The sequence below is a fragment of the Theropithecus gelada genome, chromosome 11 (assembly GCF_003255815.1).
Source record: "Theropithecus gelada isolate Dixy chromosome 11, Tgel_1.0, whole genome shotgun sequence".
NCBI classification, from domain to species: Eukaryota; Metazoa; Chordata; class Mammalia; order Primates; family Cercopithecidae; genus Theropithecus; species Theropithecus gelada.
The window spans coordinates 123545499-123566529 of record NC_037679.1 but is presented as its reverse complement, the minus strand read 5'-3'; the positions used below and the strand labels follow the sequence as shown (position 1 = coordinate 123566529).

The 21031-nt window shown below is 37.2% G+C and overlaps 1 protein-coding gene across 3 annotated transcripts in view; it reads left to right on the top strand.

Moving 5' to 3' along the window:
• The window catches only part of TMTC1 (transmembrane and tetratricopeptide repeat containing 1), a 286278-nt gene that overhangs the window by 246744 nt on the left and 18503 nt on the right, over positions 1-21031 (top strand). For all 3 annotated transcript variants that reach the window (XM_025402401.1, XM_025402400.1, XM_025402399.1), the window contains 2 exons: positions 3900-4008; positions 19377-19479. In XM_025402401.1, the coding sequence (XP_025258186.1) occupies positions 3900-4008; positions 19377-19479 (212 nt within the window). The remainder of the gene's footprint in view (positions 1-3899; positions 4009-19376; positions 19480-21031) is intronic.

Sequence of the window (21031 nt, the reverse complement as noted above, 5' to 3'; positions counted from 1 at the left end):
AGGCAGCAGTAGGGTTTCCCACATGTACTTCACTAGGGTCTTGGAGAAGAAAAATACAGAGGTCAGAACGGGGCTTCTAGGTAGCAATTTCCCACCATATTTTTCCTATGATGATTTAAAAAAAAAAAAAAAGCTGAAACATTAGAAAGGTCATATATATGTATACATATGTTCTTAGTTTTGTTATGTGTTTTTAGGAGCTTTGAGCTGGGCAAGTCAGGGAAGGTGTCACTGGGAACCAGAGTTGAATAGGAAGGAGGGAAACCCATCTGTGAAGTGGTGAGGCAAGAACACCAGAGTGAGAGACGAAAGACCTAGGGCTAGTCCCTTCTTTTTGCTTAGGAGCAGAGCAAATCACGAAAGCTCTCTGAATCTCAGTCTCTACTACTGTAAATTGAGGTTGGATTCTATCCATAATTCTCAAATCTGGGTGATTGTCATATTCATATGGAGGGCATCCTATTAAGAGGCCAAGCCTCAGAGCACTAAAGTCTTTTTTAAAGCATACCCAGTGATTTTTAAGGTGCAGTGAAGATTGTCAATGGAGTAGATCATTGTTAGTTACTGCAGAATGGATGCCAAAGGCAACCCAGTTTCACTGGAGTAGTGGTTACCTGGGTATGTTTGGAATGCTGGTCAGAACCATATTATAGAGGGTTTTAGTCTAAGAGTCTATCTGTAGGTAGTTGGACATTAATAAAGAATTTTATATATGGCAATGTGTTGAAAGCAGTGGTCTAGAAAAAGTTCTTTCAGTTGTCTGCACATAATAAAAGGAGAAGAATGAGAGAACTAAAAGCAGATGTGTAAACCAAGGCATTAGCAAGCAAAACTGAGTAAGGTGCTGAGTAAGCCTGCAATAATGCAATAGTATTGTAGAACTGATTTTTAATATGGGATAATTATCAGAGAAACATGTGCTATAATACAGATATGAAAAAGGGATGCTACTAACATCAGAAACAGTTTGAAATGAAGTTTCAATCTCACATAGTAATCACATTACTATATAACCAAGGAAGGTTTTATTTAGATGAATTATCTTCTCTAAGTTATTATGTCAAAGCCACACCTATTCCATAAGCTCCCACCAATGGGTGAGCAAGAGAGACTATAGAAGAAATAGTGTCTTCATTCCTCTCCCTTTTAGAAACAAAAACAAATCACCACTTATCAACTTATTGGGCTTTCTTTAAAAAGAATTTAAAAATATCTCTCAAGGTGGCATGTGATGTCTGTTAGCCTGACCCATTGGTGCTTAACAACACTCAGCGGCTCCCGGGCAAAAGGAGAATCATCCAGGAGTACACAGCCAAAAAGAAATGTCCTCTCTGCCGGAGTCTTTGCATCTTGTAATACTCATATACTAAATTAACTACATGATGAAGTGGGTTTTTTTAAAGTCTGTTGGTCTCTCACAGGATTTTTAGAGAATGATATTTTTTATCAAGAATCTGGGTTCTTCGTGAATAACTTTGATGCTAATCTTTCCATTGTGTCACATGAATGCTCATGGACAACCTCAAGCATTTAGGTTCATAGACTGTATTGAGTGGTCGTCTTGCTGAGTTCATATGTAAAAGGTCTAAGTTTTCATTCTAACTGACGTGAGCCATGACAAATGAAAACCCTTAAATCATTGCTATGATGATATTGTGAGTTTTTTTTTTTTCTCTGCTGATTTGAAGAATATCTAAGCTAAATTATGTCCCAAGGGACTTAATTTTCAGCCTTAGTTTTCAAAGTCCGTATCTTCCTTTGGACTTTGAGAGGATTTCCAAATTAATGTTATTAAAGATTCATGCATTTTTAGAGGAAGAGTTCTGCTAACCATAAAATAATAGACAAATTAGTGGGATACAAAAATACATTTCATTTAAAAAACATGTGCCAGTGGAAGAATTACATGAAGGTATATTTAGAATAGAAACTTGAGTGTATGTAGTGGACTTCCATGGAGTCTTATGGGTACTCTTTAAATGTTTGTCCATGAAATGAGTGGATCAATAATAAAGCACCAAGAGAGCTGTAATACAAATTAATTATAACCATGCCACTTGAAAGCCATGCCAAGGACAGTCCACTTAAGGACATGGGTGTTATACCTGTTCTCAAGGAAGGGACTTTGCAGAACAAGAGCCCATTAGGAGTTAGATAGACCCTAATAAGGAGAGGATAGTATGGACCACCGCCACTCCTGAGAAACAGCTAAGTGCTTGACATATAATCAATAATGATAAATATTCATTGAATTGTTAAATCCAAGGTCTGTGTTGGAAGCATGGCAGTTGTTTCCCCCAAGGTCTGATAGGAAACTCCCTGCTAGTTGAAATTGCCTTATGTAACAAGCTGCTTCTAACACTTAAGAACTCAAACTTATGGAGTGAAGATTAGTTTTCCCTCTATGTAACTTCATCCTCAGAAACTGGAGCTGTAGGGGTGGGGCATAGGGGATGGAGGGGATTGTATCAGGAGCTACTGTCAGCAGCCTTTGATACCTCATGGGACAGTTCTGCTGAAATCACAGCGTGCATACAGATCACCTGGGAATCTTTTGAAACTGTAGGATCAGATTCAGTAGGTCTGAATGGGGCCTGAGATATTCTGCATTTCTCACAGGCTCCCAGGTGATGTTGTTGAAACTGGTGTATGAATCGTACTTTGAGCAGAAAGGTCATTAGGGGTGGATTTCTAAGAAGTTAGAATCAGCAGATATGGTATGATGGAAGAGCACTCAGCAGACTGATTATATAAACATAGATGAGTCACTTGACTTCCCTGAATTGAAAATTTCTCATTAGAAAAATGAGTAAAATAATAGAACGATAATACCTACCATATGTGATTGTTGTGAGAAATACATTAATAATGTTATGTGAAAAGATATGAGGGTATATGGCACATAGTCATTGCTAAATCAATGCACAGTAAAAACATAAGCACACAACTCTATATTGGTAACTGTTAAAGAGGAGAGGACCTTTAGGCTATGTCCTTGCTATAGTGCAAAGGATTCTCTTCTTCATTGCACAATCACAATGTCTAGCACTTAACGAGAGACCAGTGTCTGTGGAACTGTATTAATAGCAAACTGGTCACTTCGAATACTGTACATTTTTGGCCCCAAAGAAGTTGATATCAGCATAATGACCCAATGTCTCCTCATTGGATTTAACAGGAAAGAGAACTTTTACCCAAGAAAATGGTAATGACTTTTGGGCCTTGAATCCTCTTTAAAAGGAAGTGTCATCACTGGGAGAAGAACCAAATGAAGAAGTCAGAATTAGCCTCAATTTTCAGTAAAAATATGATGATGAAATGTCTCATTATTCTTTACCAGCCGGTGGTCACAGTTGTCTCTAATTTCATAAATTATTTATGAAATCTTTTCGCTCTTAGATATAAAACCAAAGTTTAACGTTGGCAGTTTGGCCTGGTTTGTTCCTGGAAGGAAAGCCACCCTTAGGAGCTCAGCCTGCAGTGGTGTGACCAGTACTACAGGGACCATATATCTTCACATCATTGTAAATTGGCTCTCATGCCACCCAGACAATGTGCCCCAAAATTGTTCCTCTGAAGATCAAAGTTTCTCGTTAACAAACCTGCAAAATATTGACTATAACTCTCGAAGAGTGCACAGCAGGAAATAGAAGGTAGAAAAAAGTGGATAACCTGAAGCGTAATTTACATCTTTGCATCTCTTTCCATGGAGAATTCAGAGAGACAGAAAGAAACTGTTAACACCTTGAGATGATGTAGTTTAATTCATTTGCAATAAAATCCAGAGTGAATCAGCTAACCTTTGCTAAAAGAAATGAGATTTTTAGAGTCTAATCAGAGGATTGAAACAAAGTGTTATTAAAAGATGTTCTCCCCCACCCCTTCGTTATTTTCTATAGGTCCCAGGAGAAAAAGGAAGAAGCTATCACCTTACTGAAGGATTCCATTAAATATGGTCCAGAGTTTGCAGATGCATATTCAAGCTTAGCTTCGTTATTGGCTGAGCAGGTAATTGTTTCACACAGTAGTTTTTTTCAATGTTATTGTTACATGTATAAATTAATGTTACACAGATTTTTGCACTAATGATTTAATTTGTAAAACCATATTGGACAACCAATCTCTATGTCAGTTTCTTTTGGACAAAATTTACAAGCCTAATTTTCTTCTCTCTGTGTAGTGTAGGTGGCCTTTAGACAAAGATGGTCCATTATTTGCCATTGATATATTCTCTATCACTTTGGTACAGAATCTATCAAGAAAAATACGTGATATTTGCTGTTGTTATTACTACTTACTTGTAATATTTTTCTGAGGAATTACTAGTGCTCTAAGATCTCTGAGCTCAGTATGGAACCATTTGATAATCCTACAAATTCTGTTTTAACATCAGTTAGAATATTATAGAGACTCGTGAGACAGGCTCCTAAGAGAACACTTTTTTATGGCATAAAACAGATGTGTTTTAATCCCCTCCTTCTTTTCAGTCGTGTCTGAATGATTTGATGCCAGTTTTCAGAGTCTTAGATGCATGACCCCTGCTATGGAGAAACAGATATAAGTTGTCTTCTCTCTAAATTGATGATACAGTTTTGTTGACACACATGGTGCCCTTGATAGACAGTAGATTCTGCTACCATAAAATTGCCAGATTATCTTTAAAACTCAAACTCAACATCTCTGCAACATGCCCAGCAGCATTCAATTGGCTTAAGGGTAATAAGTGATTTGCTACTATATGTCAGTTTTGTAGGGAGCAATTTGCATCAAAAATTTTTGGAGTCTCCAGCAAGAAGCAAAATTAGGACATTCTATGAATATTTAAGTGACAGAGAATATAAACCTAGTTTTTTTGGTCTTTCTCCCTGTAGGATAGGTGGGCTTTAGATTAAAAACCTCTGTCTGTGTTGGATGATTTTAATGCATGCTTTAGTACATTGTGTGAGCTAAAATGGCCATGGATGTGGTCTGTGCTATACACTGGCAGTCCTTAGCTGCCCTTGGCTTGTGTTGAAACAGACACAGGGACTGGCTGCATCAGTGTTGCTTTGTCTCACCTCACCCCAGCCCCTTCCTTTTCATGAGCCCCTCCCCCTGTCTCTGACTGGCTGCTTGTTTTGTATAACATGCTGGTTTCTGACCAAATGTTACTATATCAGAGAGGTCTTCTGAGCTGACCCTTTGTAAATAGCAACCTTCCCCTGCCCATGATGTTCTCCACCACCGTGTCCTGCCTTACTTTCCCTATAGTATTTATCACCATCTAAAACACATTTATTTGTGTATGGGCTTTCTGCCACCATTAGAATATTTGACTCTATGAGAATGGCTATGTGTTTTAATCGTCTAAGCTCATTTTTAAAACGATCAAGATGTTTAATGATGTTGAACTTTATTTTAGTTCCTTCTGTAGTATCTTTGCATTCAGCCTATTAACAAATTTTGTAGCAGATGGAAGTTTAATGTATACTTTTTCCTTAGTTATGTGTAAGAAGTGTCAGATGACTTATTTAAAATCGATTATTTGATAAATTTAATCTTTTGTGAACTGCAATGGTAAATTGCTATCAAGTTATTGCATTTTGCATATTTGAAGTTGTGAACAATTGTTAAGAAAAACAAATGATGACTAGGATCATTATCTTTTCTTACATACAAAGGTTCATCTTGTAGCACTTTCCTGTTCTATATGGGAATGTAAAATGCTGTGAGATCTAAGAATGTAACTGAAAGATTGAAAAGTTCTGTCTTCTGCCCCTTTGGGCAATTGATTTGAGCATGAACACAATGAAGCAGCTGTTGGGCATAACTCAGGACTGCCTTCCCCTCTGACTTTCAACATCCTATCTTCAAGTTTTGAACTATTTAGTCAAAACTAAAAAACATTTTTTTAGTAGCAAACGAATTCATTTCTTGGTTGCACAACTTTATTTAACAGCATCCTGGCATTTCAAACACCCGGAGTATATGAAATCAGTATTAACAAAGCTTGGTCAATGTGTAACATACAGTGAAGCCATCCCCTTAGTCAAGCGACCTGTCCTTCATTGCCACCATCTGTCCCCAGGCCCACATGGATTGTGACTGTGGGTCAGTCTCAAGCCAAAAAGCTCTTTCCTACACTCAGCTGAAATCACCCATTTTGCATGCAGTTTTTCAGAAGCTGGATGAAAGGATTCATTCTGTATTTACATCAGCCTGACATTCTGTATTTATCTCAGCCTGACATTTCTGATTTTCTAGGACTTTTTAGTTTTCTTCCTGTGGTACAGTGTATTGACTACCGTTTCCAGCTCTTTCAGTTGGCAAACTTGATAACAGTTTTAGTGAAATAATTAGTTTATATCTTTGATTTAAAAAATGTTGTGAAGATCGGTAGCAGTTAGGAAGCCCTGCAGCATATCTACAGAACCTTCTTTCCAGGTTGACCTTTATCTTATGCCAGACTCTTTGGGTAAAGTTATTCAAGCATTCATTAATTTGTTGAATTATATTATCATCTAGCTCACCTCTCTCAGTCTTGTCTACAGGGATGTTTTGAGACGCATTTTCAGACACCTGTCAAAATCCTTCCCCTGATGTAAGGCTGTGCATCTATAATATCAAAAAAGGAAACTAGGCTTATTTGGTATGCCTTGCTCTTATTATAAGCATGCTGCTGTCTGTTAACATCATTTCCCATCCTCAGTGCCAATAAAACCGTGAATGTAGGATTTGTCGACAACTAATATTGTGTTCCTTACTCTGTTGTAACCTGAAGGGAGAAATTCAATCTGTTTGCGCAAAGTAGGGGATTTAACGAATTTGAAAAATAGATTAATGAGTTGAAAAGACATTATATGGTAGAACATATTAAGGCCATAATGGAGCCCAAGTTTTAAATGGATAGATAATAGGAAGTAAAGGTAAATATCAGAGGTGAGCGTTCTAAAACATCTGAGGAAGAAAATCTTGTGGAAAACACATGGTGTGTTTTCAAAGAGGCTTTTATATGCATTCTGGTGTGAGTAGTTGAGAGCCTTGTTTGCAGAAGAAAGTGAGGGAATGGATAGACTATCATGGAAAAAGATTTTTGTGGTACATAGGGACTGTCAGCATGTAAAGGTTGAAAGGAAAAGAAAAATAGAAACTTAAGAACTCCAGGTCAGAACACCTAAGAAACTGAGAAGATTTATGACCACTGATAGACATGGATAAGCCAGACAGAAGCAAGATTTTAGGACAGAAATAAGATGAGTGTCAACATTGTTTCCAGTTAAACAAGTAATATAAATATATAAAGGACAGTGTGAAAACTCAGAGAAAATGACTTACATCCTTTATTCATAATATAATACCTGGAGACAACAAATATTATCATTCTTTAATATTTTGCATGTCTTTTAAATATATTTATGTGTTTCCATACTAATATTTATACACTATTTGTATCCTGTTCTTTTCATTTGCCATTAAATTGTACATACTATTATATGTTTTTTCATGGTGCTGAATGACCTTCATAAATCCCACTTAAATGGCTGCTTACTGATTTATCAAACTGATTCACTGTAATATACGGCAAATAATATTTCAAATGTTGGGATATTTGGATTCCTTTTTATTTTCTTTTGTGGCATTGAACTTTTTCTTTCTTAGGGCTTTTTTAAAACAATGTTTTAAATCATTTCCTAATGATAAATTCCAGAAGAATTTCCTTATCAAAGAATATATTTCATGAGTCTTGAGGTATGTTACCAAATTGCTTTCCAAAAGGGCAGTTCCAATTTACTCTGCCACCAGCAGTGTACAACCTTTAAGTTTTGAATGTTAGTGGAACATTTAAATGAAAATGGCATATGGACCAATGAGAGCGAAAGAGATCAGGGCTAGAAAAATAGACCTAGGACTTTACAAAAATGAAACCATATTATAAGCAGATAATTTCCTCGAGGAGAAAATGAAGAATAGTGTAGGAAAAAGCCCTGAAGAATTTTTTTAACCTTCTCATTTTACATAAAAATACGTGGTACACAGAATTAAGTGGCTGCTTATGGTGATTCACTAACTTGCAGCAGGACCTGGAGTAACACCTGGTCTCTAAGCTCCTCACCTGCCACTCTTGCGCTAGATGACACTGGGACCCCATGAATAGGCTGTGGTCGTGGGCCACATGGGTTAATGAGGTTAGGCATGGAATGGAGTGGAAAGGAAGAAGTGATAAAACAAACCCAGAAGGATGAGTTGTCATGGAAGCTAGACACATAAAAATATCCAGAGGAAAGTTTGTGTCGACTGCATCAAAGAAGTCAAGAAAACTGAGAACAGAAGATAAACTCTTAGCTTTGAAGTCAGGGTGGTCTCTAACTTGCTATACTCTTTGTTCTCCATTAGCATTCAGAACTGGCTGGACTCCAGCTTCACAGATAGGATAGTAAACATTTATAAGCCCACAATCATTTTTCACCATCCTACTCTTACATGGATTATATAGCTTTGCATTACAGTAGCAGTAAAGGAAATGAAATTAACATTGTTTATGACTCTGGCCACTGTAAATTATTACTGGTCCCACATTTATAGCCTATTGAAAAACTCAATTAATTACAATGATAACACTTAAAATAAAATATTTTTCCTTCATGTATTTTGAAATATGACTTTACCCAATGTGAGAGTGAAGAGAAAATTGGAACAATAAAACATAAGTTGGAACTCTGGATCAAATAAAAAGTCCTGGATCAGGTTCTCTCCTACAAATGCTATACTTGGGGTACATTCAGCCACACTGTCTGTGGGGCTAAGTCAACTTGGACGAAGACCCTAACTTAAGAATTTATTGATTTAATTATTGAGCACATATTTATTGAGCACCCAGATGCCACCAAGCACCAGAGTGCTGAAGCGGCAAGTTATGTATGTGGTTACCCTCATGGAGTGTAGTATAGAAGGGAAGGCTACCCCTAGGCAAAGATTTATAGCTCCCTCCCCAATGTCTAATGCAAGTGTAACAAATGTGCGAAGGGAAAGCACCAGCGAGCATGTTAAGGGGACATAACCTGATGTGGGAAGGGAATATGTGGGGAGTGGGGATGGTTGCCAAAGGGGTGACCTTTAGTCTGATATCTGAAGGACTGATAGATATAAACTGGGTGAAAATGAAAGGAAGAACTTTCTAGTCAGAAGGAGTAGACCCTCTAAGGGCTCTGAGGTGAGGAACAGTATTGAGCTTACTTCTAATATGTGAACTTAAAATCATGAGATCTGTAAATTTGGAAAGGAGAGCTTTATTTCCTATAATGGATTGTAGCCTGCAGGCTGGCCACCTTTAGGCTGGAAAGCATAGCCTCCCGCAGAAAGCAAAAGCAGGTGCTTTGAAGGGGGAAGGGCAAGACAGGAATTTATGCTGAATGGATTGGTTAAGTACACATGTTCAACAGATTATAGGAGGAACTGTGAATATATATGAAGGGGTTGCACATACATAGTAAGCAAACATGCGTGTTACATACATCCCATGTGCACTTTGAGGTGGAGACACAACATTTAAATGCAGAGGCATCCTATGCACGTTTCCATGGACCAGCCAGAAGCAGTCCACAGTCCGTGGTTTCTTTCCAGGAAGGAATGCTGGTCAGTTGCCCTGAGATCATAAAAAGGGAGGGGAGCCCTGCTGCACAATGAGATGGTTGGTTGAAATTAGCAGTGGAGCAAGTCTTTCAAAAGTGCTAGTTTCTATTCAACTCTTAGGAAAGAGAGTGTAATGGTGGTTAGCAAAGGAGTGGGTATAATGCTTGAGTGATCTTACCTCTCTGGTCATGGCTGGGAACTGAGTTTTTAAGGATTCCCTGGGGTCTCCTTGGCCAGGAGGGGGTTTGTTGAGTCAGGTGGGGGACTTAGGACTTTATTTCTATTTCTGAAGTCGGAAGAAAGTCATGTACCTGGAAGCATAGAGAATAAAGGCAAAATGGCATGAGAAAAGTCTAAAGTACCAGGAAGCTGCAGTTATATGCAAATGCAGTTTTCACCTCTTTTTCTGGTTCCATGACTGCATTATGAGTAGTTGCTCACTCTTGTCACTCTTTCTCTTTAGCATTTATTGTATTGTTCTTGATGTTCCTTCTTTAAAGTGGTCACTTCTTGTTTGTGTAAATTGTCAGAGTAGTGTTGATCACACTCTGCTGGGAGATGAGAAAATCTAGGATTAGAAAACACCTTGTATTTCCTTGGTGGCGAAGAATGCCAGATTAATTGATTCATTTTAGTTGGATAGGAAAGAGAATTAGACATCAAATATTGATAGCATGTCTATCATAAATGTTCATACTGATGATATATGGGTGGAGGAACTGTGGTAAAGAAAACGAAAGCAAAGAAGAGGGTGAGAAAACAGGTGCTTCTTTATCTTTTGGGCTGCTGTGTCTTGAATAGTTTCTTGGAGAAGTCATTGACATGAGTTTAAAGATCTGTTAGTCCTTAATTTCCCAGGTTTGTAATTACTATTACAATATTACGTTTGTAATTATGATTACAACATTACAATGTAATACCATTTACTAATAAAGCCATTTGGCTAATAGGAAGATACTTTAAGACTCTGTGGCTTTAAAATATTGATCAGAGTGAAAGCACTTCTAGAAAATCAGCTCAGACACATGGTGACCCCGATGTCAGGGCACTGGCACCATTTTTTTTCTATTGGCCCTTTACTGCTTTGGAATACCACTCTCTACACGTCTATACAGTAAGTACACATTGTTACAGGCCATCTGTTAATCTGTTTGCAAAGCATTGACTGGAGACCCCCAGGGTCCATGAAGGTTTATGCACTTTTCTAAATAGTACTAAGAAGTAAGTTGCCTTTTCCCTGTCATTCTGTCATGAGTATACAGTAGTTTTCTAGCTTTTCCAGCAGCCACAGGATATATCCACAGTTATGAAAATGCTATTAAAATACTCTCTCCTTTGTCAACTAAATGTGTGTGTGAGGCCAGATTTTCTTTATATATTCCAACCAAATATATGTACATAAAACAGATTGAACACAGAAGCATATGAGAATCCAGCTGTCTTAAGTCAGACATTAAAGAGATATACAAAAATATAAACTAATGCCACTATTCTCGCTATTTTTTTTGCTTTGAAAATAATTATTTTTATATAAATATATTATTTATGTTTAAGTTTGTGATTAAGTAAACTAACACATATTTTTAAAGTTTTTCAGCTTCTTTTCCAATGTAGGAAATATTGATATATGTAGTCCACATAAATGGAAAGTTCTTTGGAATTCCTGGTAACTTTTAGAGTTCAAAGACATTCTAAAATTAAGAAGGTTGATAATTTCTGCATTAAGCCAATGTCCATTTGTCATTTGAGTTACTGGAACCTGAATTATAAAGTTTTCCAAACACACTATTTGGCTCAAGACAGTAAATTATAGTCAAAGGTCCTTTTTCAGGACATCTATTTTTCACTTTTCCTTTCTTGAGGTAAAAAGTATACTATATTGGGTAATTATAGCGTGTAAAAAGTGGGATGTTGACTGTGTTTTATCTCTCTTCCAAGGCCCATTTTATTTCCACCCCACTGAAAATGCTTTAAGTCTTGAGAGGAGCCCATGGCTGCATGCTGCCCATTTTTAACTGCTGCCCTCGAAGGCCAATTTCACACTATGGCTGGGGACTCTGGTGTACAGCAGACGGTATTAATATGTCACAACCATTCCCTGGGTCACAAATATTTTTAATTAAAGTTGTCCTATAAATACCTTACATTCATTTCCTCTGGAACTTACAAGTCAGTAGAGACTAGAAATGATCAGGCTTAGATCAGGACTTGTAGCCAGTTGAATTAAATGAAAGTGAGTGCTTGAAATTGAGCTTCAGTGATTAAATAATAATGCTATTTAAGATAAATGCATTACCCTTCCAGAGAAGGTGAAATTTACTTTAAACACCTATACAGTATTTTCTCCCTGGAGAAGTGTTTTTGTTTGTTTGTTTGTTTGTTTTTATGAGTAGAGTTGATCATTCCATGAAATTGATAGTCGAGTGAAATGAATAGAAAGACAGATCTTAAAGACATTTTCATAGAGCCTTGAAACTGCCATTGGGGTTACTGAAGGTATAGGGCTGTGATTCATTGCACTTGACACACTCAGTCTTTAAATCTCACTATTTCTTTGGATTTTGAAAATATCATTTCTAGTGGAAAATCAGCTCAGCTCATGGATGCAAAAATGAAAGAGAAGTTTTAGATGAAAAAGATAATCTCTTTGCCTACTTTGGAGGAGCAAGAAAGTGGGAAAAAAAAGTAATATTAGATCCAGTAAAGCAGTAATTGCACTTAAAAACTGTTGTTTAGTGTTGCATTTGACTTCAGAAGCTGAGACTGTGAAGACATCAGTTGTATTCCTTTCAGGAAAAACACCTTCTAACTTAAGTAGTTTGGTTGTAAAGATGTTTTTCAGATCTCACGTAGCCACAGATAGTTTTCAAGCACATCTGTGTTACACAGCTGCTGAAGTTAATAGCGACCAATGCCCTTGGGCATTTGGATCATGACAGGCGTACAGTATCTAACCCTAGGTGTGGCTGCCACTCTTGGGTCCCTCCCGCATACCTTGTGCTTCTCCTCCCACAGTTACATTATTGCCTCCTTCTTGTCTGAATTCCACTCAGTGGTGAAGGCAGGGATTGTGTCTGTCACTCACTGTTCTGTTTCACTGTATACACGCATGGCACATGCATGGTGTTAAATTAAGTTTAGCTTGACACGGCTTCTGTCTCATGTTGATGTTGTCTTTCTCAGCTCTTTTGATTGAAAAACAGAGCCTCTTCTCCCTCAAGGAATAAATGCTCTTTAAAACCTTTTAATTACCATTTTGGCTAAATGAATTACTATTATTCTACAGTGACCTGTGATCATATTTTAATTAAATGTTTTAAACCTTTGACATATTTGGCAGGCTGCTTTCCTTAAATCAAATTTCAAGTTGGTAATGAAGTCTTTTTGACCTCAACTAACTTAGGATTCTACAGAGACCTTATGCAGCATCCAAAAGAGAGTATATGGACTTATTTGACAGGCTAAACTATGGGAAGCATTGTCAAATAAGTAATGTTTAGCTTTTGAGTTATATTTTTATGGATACATTATTAATATATGTTCCAAAATTGTAAGAGATTGCTAAAATTCAGATATGTCTTGGTATGTTATCCATCATAATTATGGTTATTATATTAAATTATTATAGGCTACAGGAAAAAAAATAATTTTTTGTCAATTACATCTTTAACTATGACCATAGTGAACTTTTCCATAGTTAATGGCTTGTTTTCTAAAAGCTCTTGATAAAGAAGTAAAATCCTAGAATGGCGTGTCTTCAAGGAGGTTCACAGAAAGGATGAAAAGAACCCTGACAAGCACTCTTGAATACAGGTTTCTGATAATTTAAAGATCATATTATTTGGACTAAGAATTCCCAAAACTCTAATGAAGAGACTGACTGGGTTATAACACTTCTAACCCAAGCAACACGAGAATTCACTGAATACCAAGAAAATACTTTCCCAGATTTTCATGCTAAATCAGCCAGCACTAAAATGTTTTAAGTATACAATTTAAAAAAAACTCCTATGGTCCAATTCAAATTATCTATGATGGCCCACCTAATAAACAGTGCTATACATCTGAATTGAAAAACAAAATTGGTATTTGAGAGGATATAAATTCAGCATTAAGCATATACTCATGAAAAGCCTAAATGACCACCTGGGTCCTTGCTAAGTCCTTCAAGCTTTCATTGTTAAAAGTTCTATATGCCATAACTCATCATAGGAGGCATAAGCTGATCCAGGTTACATTTTTAAAGTATTGATTGGTGTGGTGACTATTCTAAATTGCTAAAATGATTGACTAATATTTGGTTGGTCAAACTCATAATCCTGAGAAGACGATCAAAACTTCAGGTACATTTCTGCTACCTGATGGGCCATTTAAACATTTATAGAGAAATATCATTCAACTGTCATGTTTAATGCATATTTTCTGGTTATATAAAAGCTTCCTCATACAAAAATCTGATGGCTATAATAGTAGCTAAAACATTATTAGAAAGTGTGTTTCCCTCATGGGACATTCCTAGAAAAATCTCTAGCAATAAAGGCGCTTGTTTCACTGGACAAGTTGTGAAACAATTAAATAAGGTATTTCAGATACACTAGCAGTAGGAAAAGGTAACTGAATCACCTAGATTGCCTTAGTCAAAAGTATTACAGTGGATACAGTGGATAATCAGATCCACTTCCAGGGGAAAATGTAAGTTGACCCTTCTAAAATAGTCACTAGAAGCCCTATACCCCTAATAACAAAACTTCATTCACCTTCTGCTCTGAAACTCTGATATGACTAAATGCCACAAAGCTTTAATACATCATGCCAAAGTATACTTTCACTAGATTAAATAAATAAATAAAAATAAAAGCTTTTCATGTTCAGTGACTGTGGACAATCAATTCCTTCATGGTCTAAAACCCAGAGATTGGATATTTTGAAAATGATATCAGAAAAAGACTGCCCTTGGCTGGGCACAGTGACTCACACCTGTAATCCCAGTATTTGGGGAGGCCAAGGCGGGTGGATCACCTGAGGTCAGGAGTTCAAGACCAGCCTGGCCAACATGGTGAAACCCTGTCTCTACTAAAAACACAAAAATTAGCCACTGGGTTTGGTGGCGGGTGCCTGTAATCCCAGCTAATGGGGAGGCTGAGACAGGAGAATCACTTGAACCCGGGAGACAGAGGTTACAGTGAGCTGAGATCCTGCCACTGCACTCCAGCCTGGGTGACAGAGCGAAACTCCATCTCAAAAAAAAAAAAAAAAAAAAAGATTGCCGTTGCCACCCACACTACAGCAAAACTTTGGGAACTCAAAGCTTAGGTTCATAATTTCACAACTCAAAAGGACCCTCCAGACTCTTTGAACTATACACCCATTAGAAACCTTAAGATAAAGCTAACCAGGAAAGTTTCTCCCCCAAAACAGATGGCATCCTAGACATGGATACTTTCCCAACATCACAGATCAAGGCTTCTATGCTATCATCAGACTCTTACCTCTCTTATTTTTTTCCTTGCTTATGCCTCTATAAACAAGAAAACTAAAAAGAGAGATTTGTGTACATCATGAGGTATAACTTTATTTGTAGAGGACTTTGCAGCCAGCCTTATACATTGGCAGTCTTATGCCTGGGTAGAAAAGATAAAGGACCAATGTGAGCAAAAGAATTTAATGGCATCTTTGTTCTTCCATAATCAGTCAGAACCAGAACATTGGTTCATTCCTTTTAACCTACATCATAGGTTTAAAACAACATTGCCAGGGGGCCTACACTCTTCTAGTGAAGCTTAAACATGGAGTTTCTTTAAGCTCTTCTGGACATAATTCTTAGGCCCCTTTTCCCATAGTTTAAAGGAGACAATGATTAAAATTTGTCCCTCATAATAGGCTCTATAACAGATTCTACTACAAAGACTGATTACACAACAGACATCTTTAAATTCTCTTGCTAAGGTTGTGCTGGTTAATAAAATTACTCTAGATTGCCTACTGGATAAACAGTAAAAAAATCTGTATCGTTACTGACACTATTTGTTACATGTAAATAAATACATTGAATATTACAGAGATTTGGTTGTAGGGTATTAATAAACAGGCTGTTTGGTTAAAACAAGTGGACTCTTTGTCTGGCTCATTCTTTGATCTATTTCATTTTAGTTGGGTTGGTTCATGGAGATGCTGACTTAGGAGCATACTCCAAACTCTTGATATGATCCTGTTGATCATTACAATTGTCTCTCTGGCACACTATGTTCTCTCAAAAGTTTTAAATGGTTACATGCTGCCATTTTTAAAATGTCAAATGATCTCTCTTTAATTGAGATGACAAAAACTAAAAAAAAAAGGTGTTCTTATAAAGACATCATAACCAATAAATAATGTACTGAGACCAAAACCCTAAAATAATGGTAACTGAGAATGGCATTAAAAGCCTAATGGTCATACTCACCTAAGTAAAATCATGACCAAAAGGAAAAAACTGTTAAACAAAATTAGGAGATGCCATTATTTTGGACTGAGTTCATACCATAGGCCCCAGCAGACCAGACCAAACCAAAATAGAGTCACTCATGCTAAATGTGACATAATCAAACTAAAACTTAAAAAAAAAAAAAAAAAATCTGGAACAGGTAAGTCCTAAAACAGGCCCGAATTTTCTTTTTCCTCTCCTAAAAACAAGAGATTCCAACACAGAGAGGTCCCCTCTACTCTCTTTCAAAAAAAATAACCTAAAAGCCTACTTCCTATCTTACAAAGATCACTGTTCTGCTATTTCCCAGTAAGACTTAAGACCAAGTAAGTGCCTTTATGATAGTGGTAGAATGAAATCAATGCCTACAGTTTTGATTCACCTCTCAATTTTGAGGGGACCATTGTTAAATTTAGCCTAAAACTGCCTCTTTACATATTTTAAGCTTGGCCTCAAATTTTCTCTGTACATAGTAAACTGTAATCTATCTGGATGCATAAACAGACCACCTTGTACCTATTACTGTCTTACCAGTCAGCCAATCGAGACAGCCAGCTGTTCAAACTATGTTCAAGTAAGGCAAACACTGAGCTGTTACCAAGTCAGCCATTTCTGTACCTCACTTCCGTTTTCTGTAAGTTGCTTTCCTTTATCTGTCCATAAATCCTCCCTGACCACATGGCAGCGACAGAGTCTCTCTGGACCTGTTCTGGTTCAGGGGATTGCCCAATCTCTGAACACTATCTTGCTCAAATAAACTTCGTTACATTTAATTTGCCTAAAGTTTTACTTTTAACAATGGTGTTCATGAAATATTTGTCAAGAAAGGTAGGGAGGGATGGGTTGGACGGTTGAACAGATGGACGAATACCCAAAAGTATAACTGTTTCTTTTTATGCCAGAGCCATGTTTGTTTATTTCCAAAAATACTACTTTTATTCAGGGCTCCCCAATTCCCTATTGGCCCACTGAAAACCTAGCTTCTATTCTCTGTCCCCATGTAGCTATGGATAAGTAAGGATAAAGACCAGCATGATAAACCAAAGTGCTGACCATGTACTAAGTTTCGTTCTAAGTGTTTCAAATGTTTTAATAGATTTAATCCTCAAAACAACCCTATAACATAAGTACGATTGTTATCCCTGATTTACAGCTGGGGCACATGGCGGGTAAGAAAGGTCACACAGACAGTAGATGGTGGGGCTTGGATTTGAATCCGTGCAGTCAAACCTTGGGAGCCTCGTTCTTAACCACTGTGTCATACTTCTATAGCCATTGCAGTAAATGCATGTGGAATGAATGGATACATGAATATATACCTTATGGTACTCTCTAGATGTTAATTTTCTCAGGTTGTTATATAATTTCTGTTCTGCTTGTCCTCATTACATACATACATACACACATACACACACACACACACAGTCAGTCCTTCAATGGACGAGAGCTTCAGAAAGCTTTTCTTCTCTTCAATAGATTGAAAGGAAATATTTTGAGACTTTAATTCATCTTTAAATTTTTTGAATTTGATAATTTGTTGAGTTTGGCAATTAAAAAAACACACTTTTAGAGACATCGATGCTTATTTTTGCTGGAGTGGGGATGAAGTTTGACAAACCACACCTTGTTCCCTAATGTTACTTAAATGTAGGAACTCAAATAGCTGGCACTGGTCATTCTACAGAGTGTAAGGTATATGTTCCTCTCTGGGTCAGATCAGATTTGGGCTTCTTGGCTTATTGTTCAGCCCTCAATGTGAATATCTTACACTTAATCACAAGCTTAAGATGTCATGTCTCAGGAAATTGTTGTTCTACATTCGTTTGTCATATGTCTGGTTCAGTGCTCAGTACGAGTAACTTAAGATAAGGTTGTGGAAAATGTCCATACTCAAGATATATATATATATATATAAAATATATATATATAAAAGCAGGCATGTGCTTTGTGCCAAATCATTTTATTTTACCTGACCTTCGCAGAAGTACTAGGAAAAGATGACATTGTTAACTTGTGGGTAAATAAGTCTTAGTATCTAGGAAGCTTTGATTAATTAATTATATTTCACCTTCTGTATTGTAAAAGTAAGTGTGACATAACAGTCTCTAATGGTTGTGAAAAATGTACCTGAAAATGCCAAGTGCAGTGGCTAACATCTGTAATCCCAACACTTTGGGATGCCAAGGCAGGAGGATCACTTGAGGCCAGGAGTTTCAGACCAGCCTGGCCAACATGACAAAACCCCATCTCTACTAAAAATACAAAAATTAGCTGGGCATGGTGGCACATGCCTGTAATCTCAGCCACTCAGGGAGCTGAGGTGGGAGGATTACCTGAGCCCAGGAGGCAGGAGTTGCAGTGAGCCGAGATCGCCCCACTGCACTCCAGCAAAGGTGACAGAGTGAGACTCTGTCTCAAAAAACAAGAAAGAAAGAAAGAGAGAAAGAGAAGGAGGGAGGGAGGGAAGGAAGGAAGGAAAGAAAGAAAAAGAACCTAAAAAGTAACTCAGAATTACCGAAGTTTGCTAAAGTGAGTATTTAGACAAATAGAACACAAGGGCAATTAGAACTGGAGCCCTAGAATGAGAGATGTGGTGATCGACCTGAACCTTGCCACACAGTTTGGAGGTACGCCCTTGAGGGGACATATAATCCTGTTGGAGGGAACAGCTCAGAGGTGGAAAGCATGGAATGAGTATGGGAAGTAGCCAGCAGTCTGGTGGGCTGTAGACACACTTCAAGTAGAGCCCTCCGCAACATCTGCATCAGCCTCCCCTCTCTACTTGCCTCAAAAACCTCCCCAAACAACGCGGTACAGTATAGGTTATAGATAAAAAGAGTGTCATCTATGCAAATGCAGCTAGAAAACAAATTCCCCAGACTGCCCTGCCTCCCAGCCACATTGCCACCTCAAAAAACATTCCACCCTTTTTGCATCCCCCGTTTTCATATGGAGAGTCACCGGGGTGAAGGGCATCCTATTCAAACAACTATTTTCAGGCCTTTTTCACCAGTAGGCATGCATGTTGTACAGGTCCATATCCTTCCAAAGGTCCCATTTGAGACAACATCATCTTTTTTGCCCTAAGGGAACTAAATACAGATATGAATTGTGGGTATTTTGTACACAGTTAATATTGCCTTTAATTCAAACAAAGTTCATAGTGCCTTATCTCAGTGCCTGTTGTATATTAGGTGCTTAGTAAGATTTTTTTTTTCTTTGCTTTTCCTGCTCCTAATATTCAGTTTATTGCTGGTTTTAAAAAGCTTTCTCACTTATTTTGTTTGTTTGTTTCCTTTGAAAGGAGAGGTTTAAAGAAGCTGAAGAAATATACCAGGCTGGAATAAAGAACTGCCCAGACAGCTCAGATTTACACAACAACTATGGGGTTTTCTTAGTTGATACTGGTAAGTAAAATTAAAGAGAAACTGTACTGCTGAGATTAGCTAATACTGTTTATCCAGCAAAATGGAAGGCAAATAATCCTCAGAAGTAAAATTCCCTGGGCTTGGCAGGAAGCTCACACGACTGACAGTCATTGTACCTTGGGGCTGTCATTTCTCTGAATCTTCAAGCTCGATTCAGTAAAATCTGCCCATTCTTATACTCATTTCTTGACGGAAAACTCCCCAGGTGATAGGAAGTAGCCTTATGATTTAATGAGTCCCAGTCTTCTTTGAATATTATTTATGTATATTTATAAATCCACGGTGATGAAATGTTTCTCTATAATGATGCAGAACCTGCCTCTGAAAGCAGTTACTGGCAGATGGTAAATACTTTTCTATAACATATTTTTTAAAAGCCTCCAGAATTGTTCCATCATTCCTTCCTTGATTTACATTATAGAAACTGCATTATTAAAATTGATACGATGCTCTTATATGACAGGTGCTATGTAAAATACACTTACTTTATCTTACTTAATGCAGAACATTACTGGGCATGAAATCTCTTTTCTTTATGACTTACGTAGTGCCTCTATGCTGTTGGCATGCAACAAGTACATATAAATAATGAAATTATATTTAAATGTAAGGTCAAAGCACCACTTTGTTCCTGTTGATTACTAGACTAGCTGCCCTGCAGTAACATTTAGTTTAATTAGTTTTTCAATATGCAGTGCTTAAAGGAGTTTTATTTTCAAGGATATTTGGAGCTCTCTTGTTTTACAGAATATAAAATTTACATTCTGATACATCTAAGAAACTTATTTTTGCATGTGTAAAATTGTTGTTTAGTGCCACCTGCTGGTTCATTGGCCACATAATAATACATTGTCTTAAAAATATAAAAACCAGAAGAAACCTCTAGTTGGGCCGGTCTAATCCTCCTCCTTTTACTTCAACAACAGTCCCACCCCACTACACCCCTAAAAATGATAACTCCCTGACCACCCTATAACAGTGAGCCTCTGCCTTCAGAGACAGAGGCTCCTAGGGACCTCCTAGTCAAACTTGTATTCAAACAGATACACTTGAAAAGATTTCTGTGTAGATAATAAACATTCCATTCTATTTAGAACTTCACAGTGTTCTAAAGTTTAGTCACTGAATATAGTTTCACCAGGAAGCTACTTTGAAGAAACCTATCAGACTGGAGGGCCTTCATTCTGGTTCTGGCCTTACTGTCACTTGCCTTGGGATCTTTATCAAGTCTGTGAATATCTTTGCACTTTAGTGTCTGTATCTGTAAAGTGGAAATTTTCTGCATGTAGTTTTTTAAATATCTCTTAAATCCTGATAAACAGCTAAACAGTATCAAAAGGCAGCTAAATTGTATAAAAACTACCTGCGAAAACCATACAAACAAAAGTATTTAAAAATATATAATGCATTGGACAAGTGCATGGTGGCATTTTTATGTTGGAAGTCTTATTAATTAAGTACCATTCAAATGAAAGTGCATGATTTTAAAAGAGATTTTCACTGTAGAGCTGATATGTGTTATTTAAAGCAA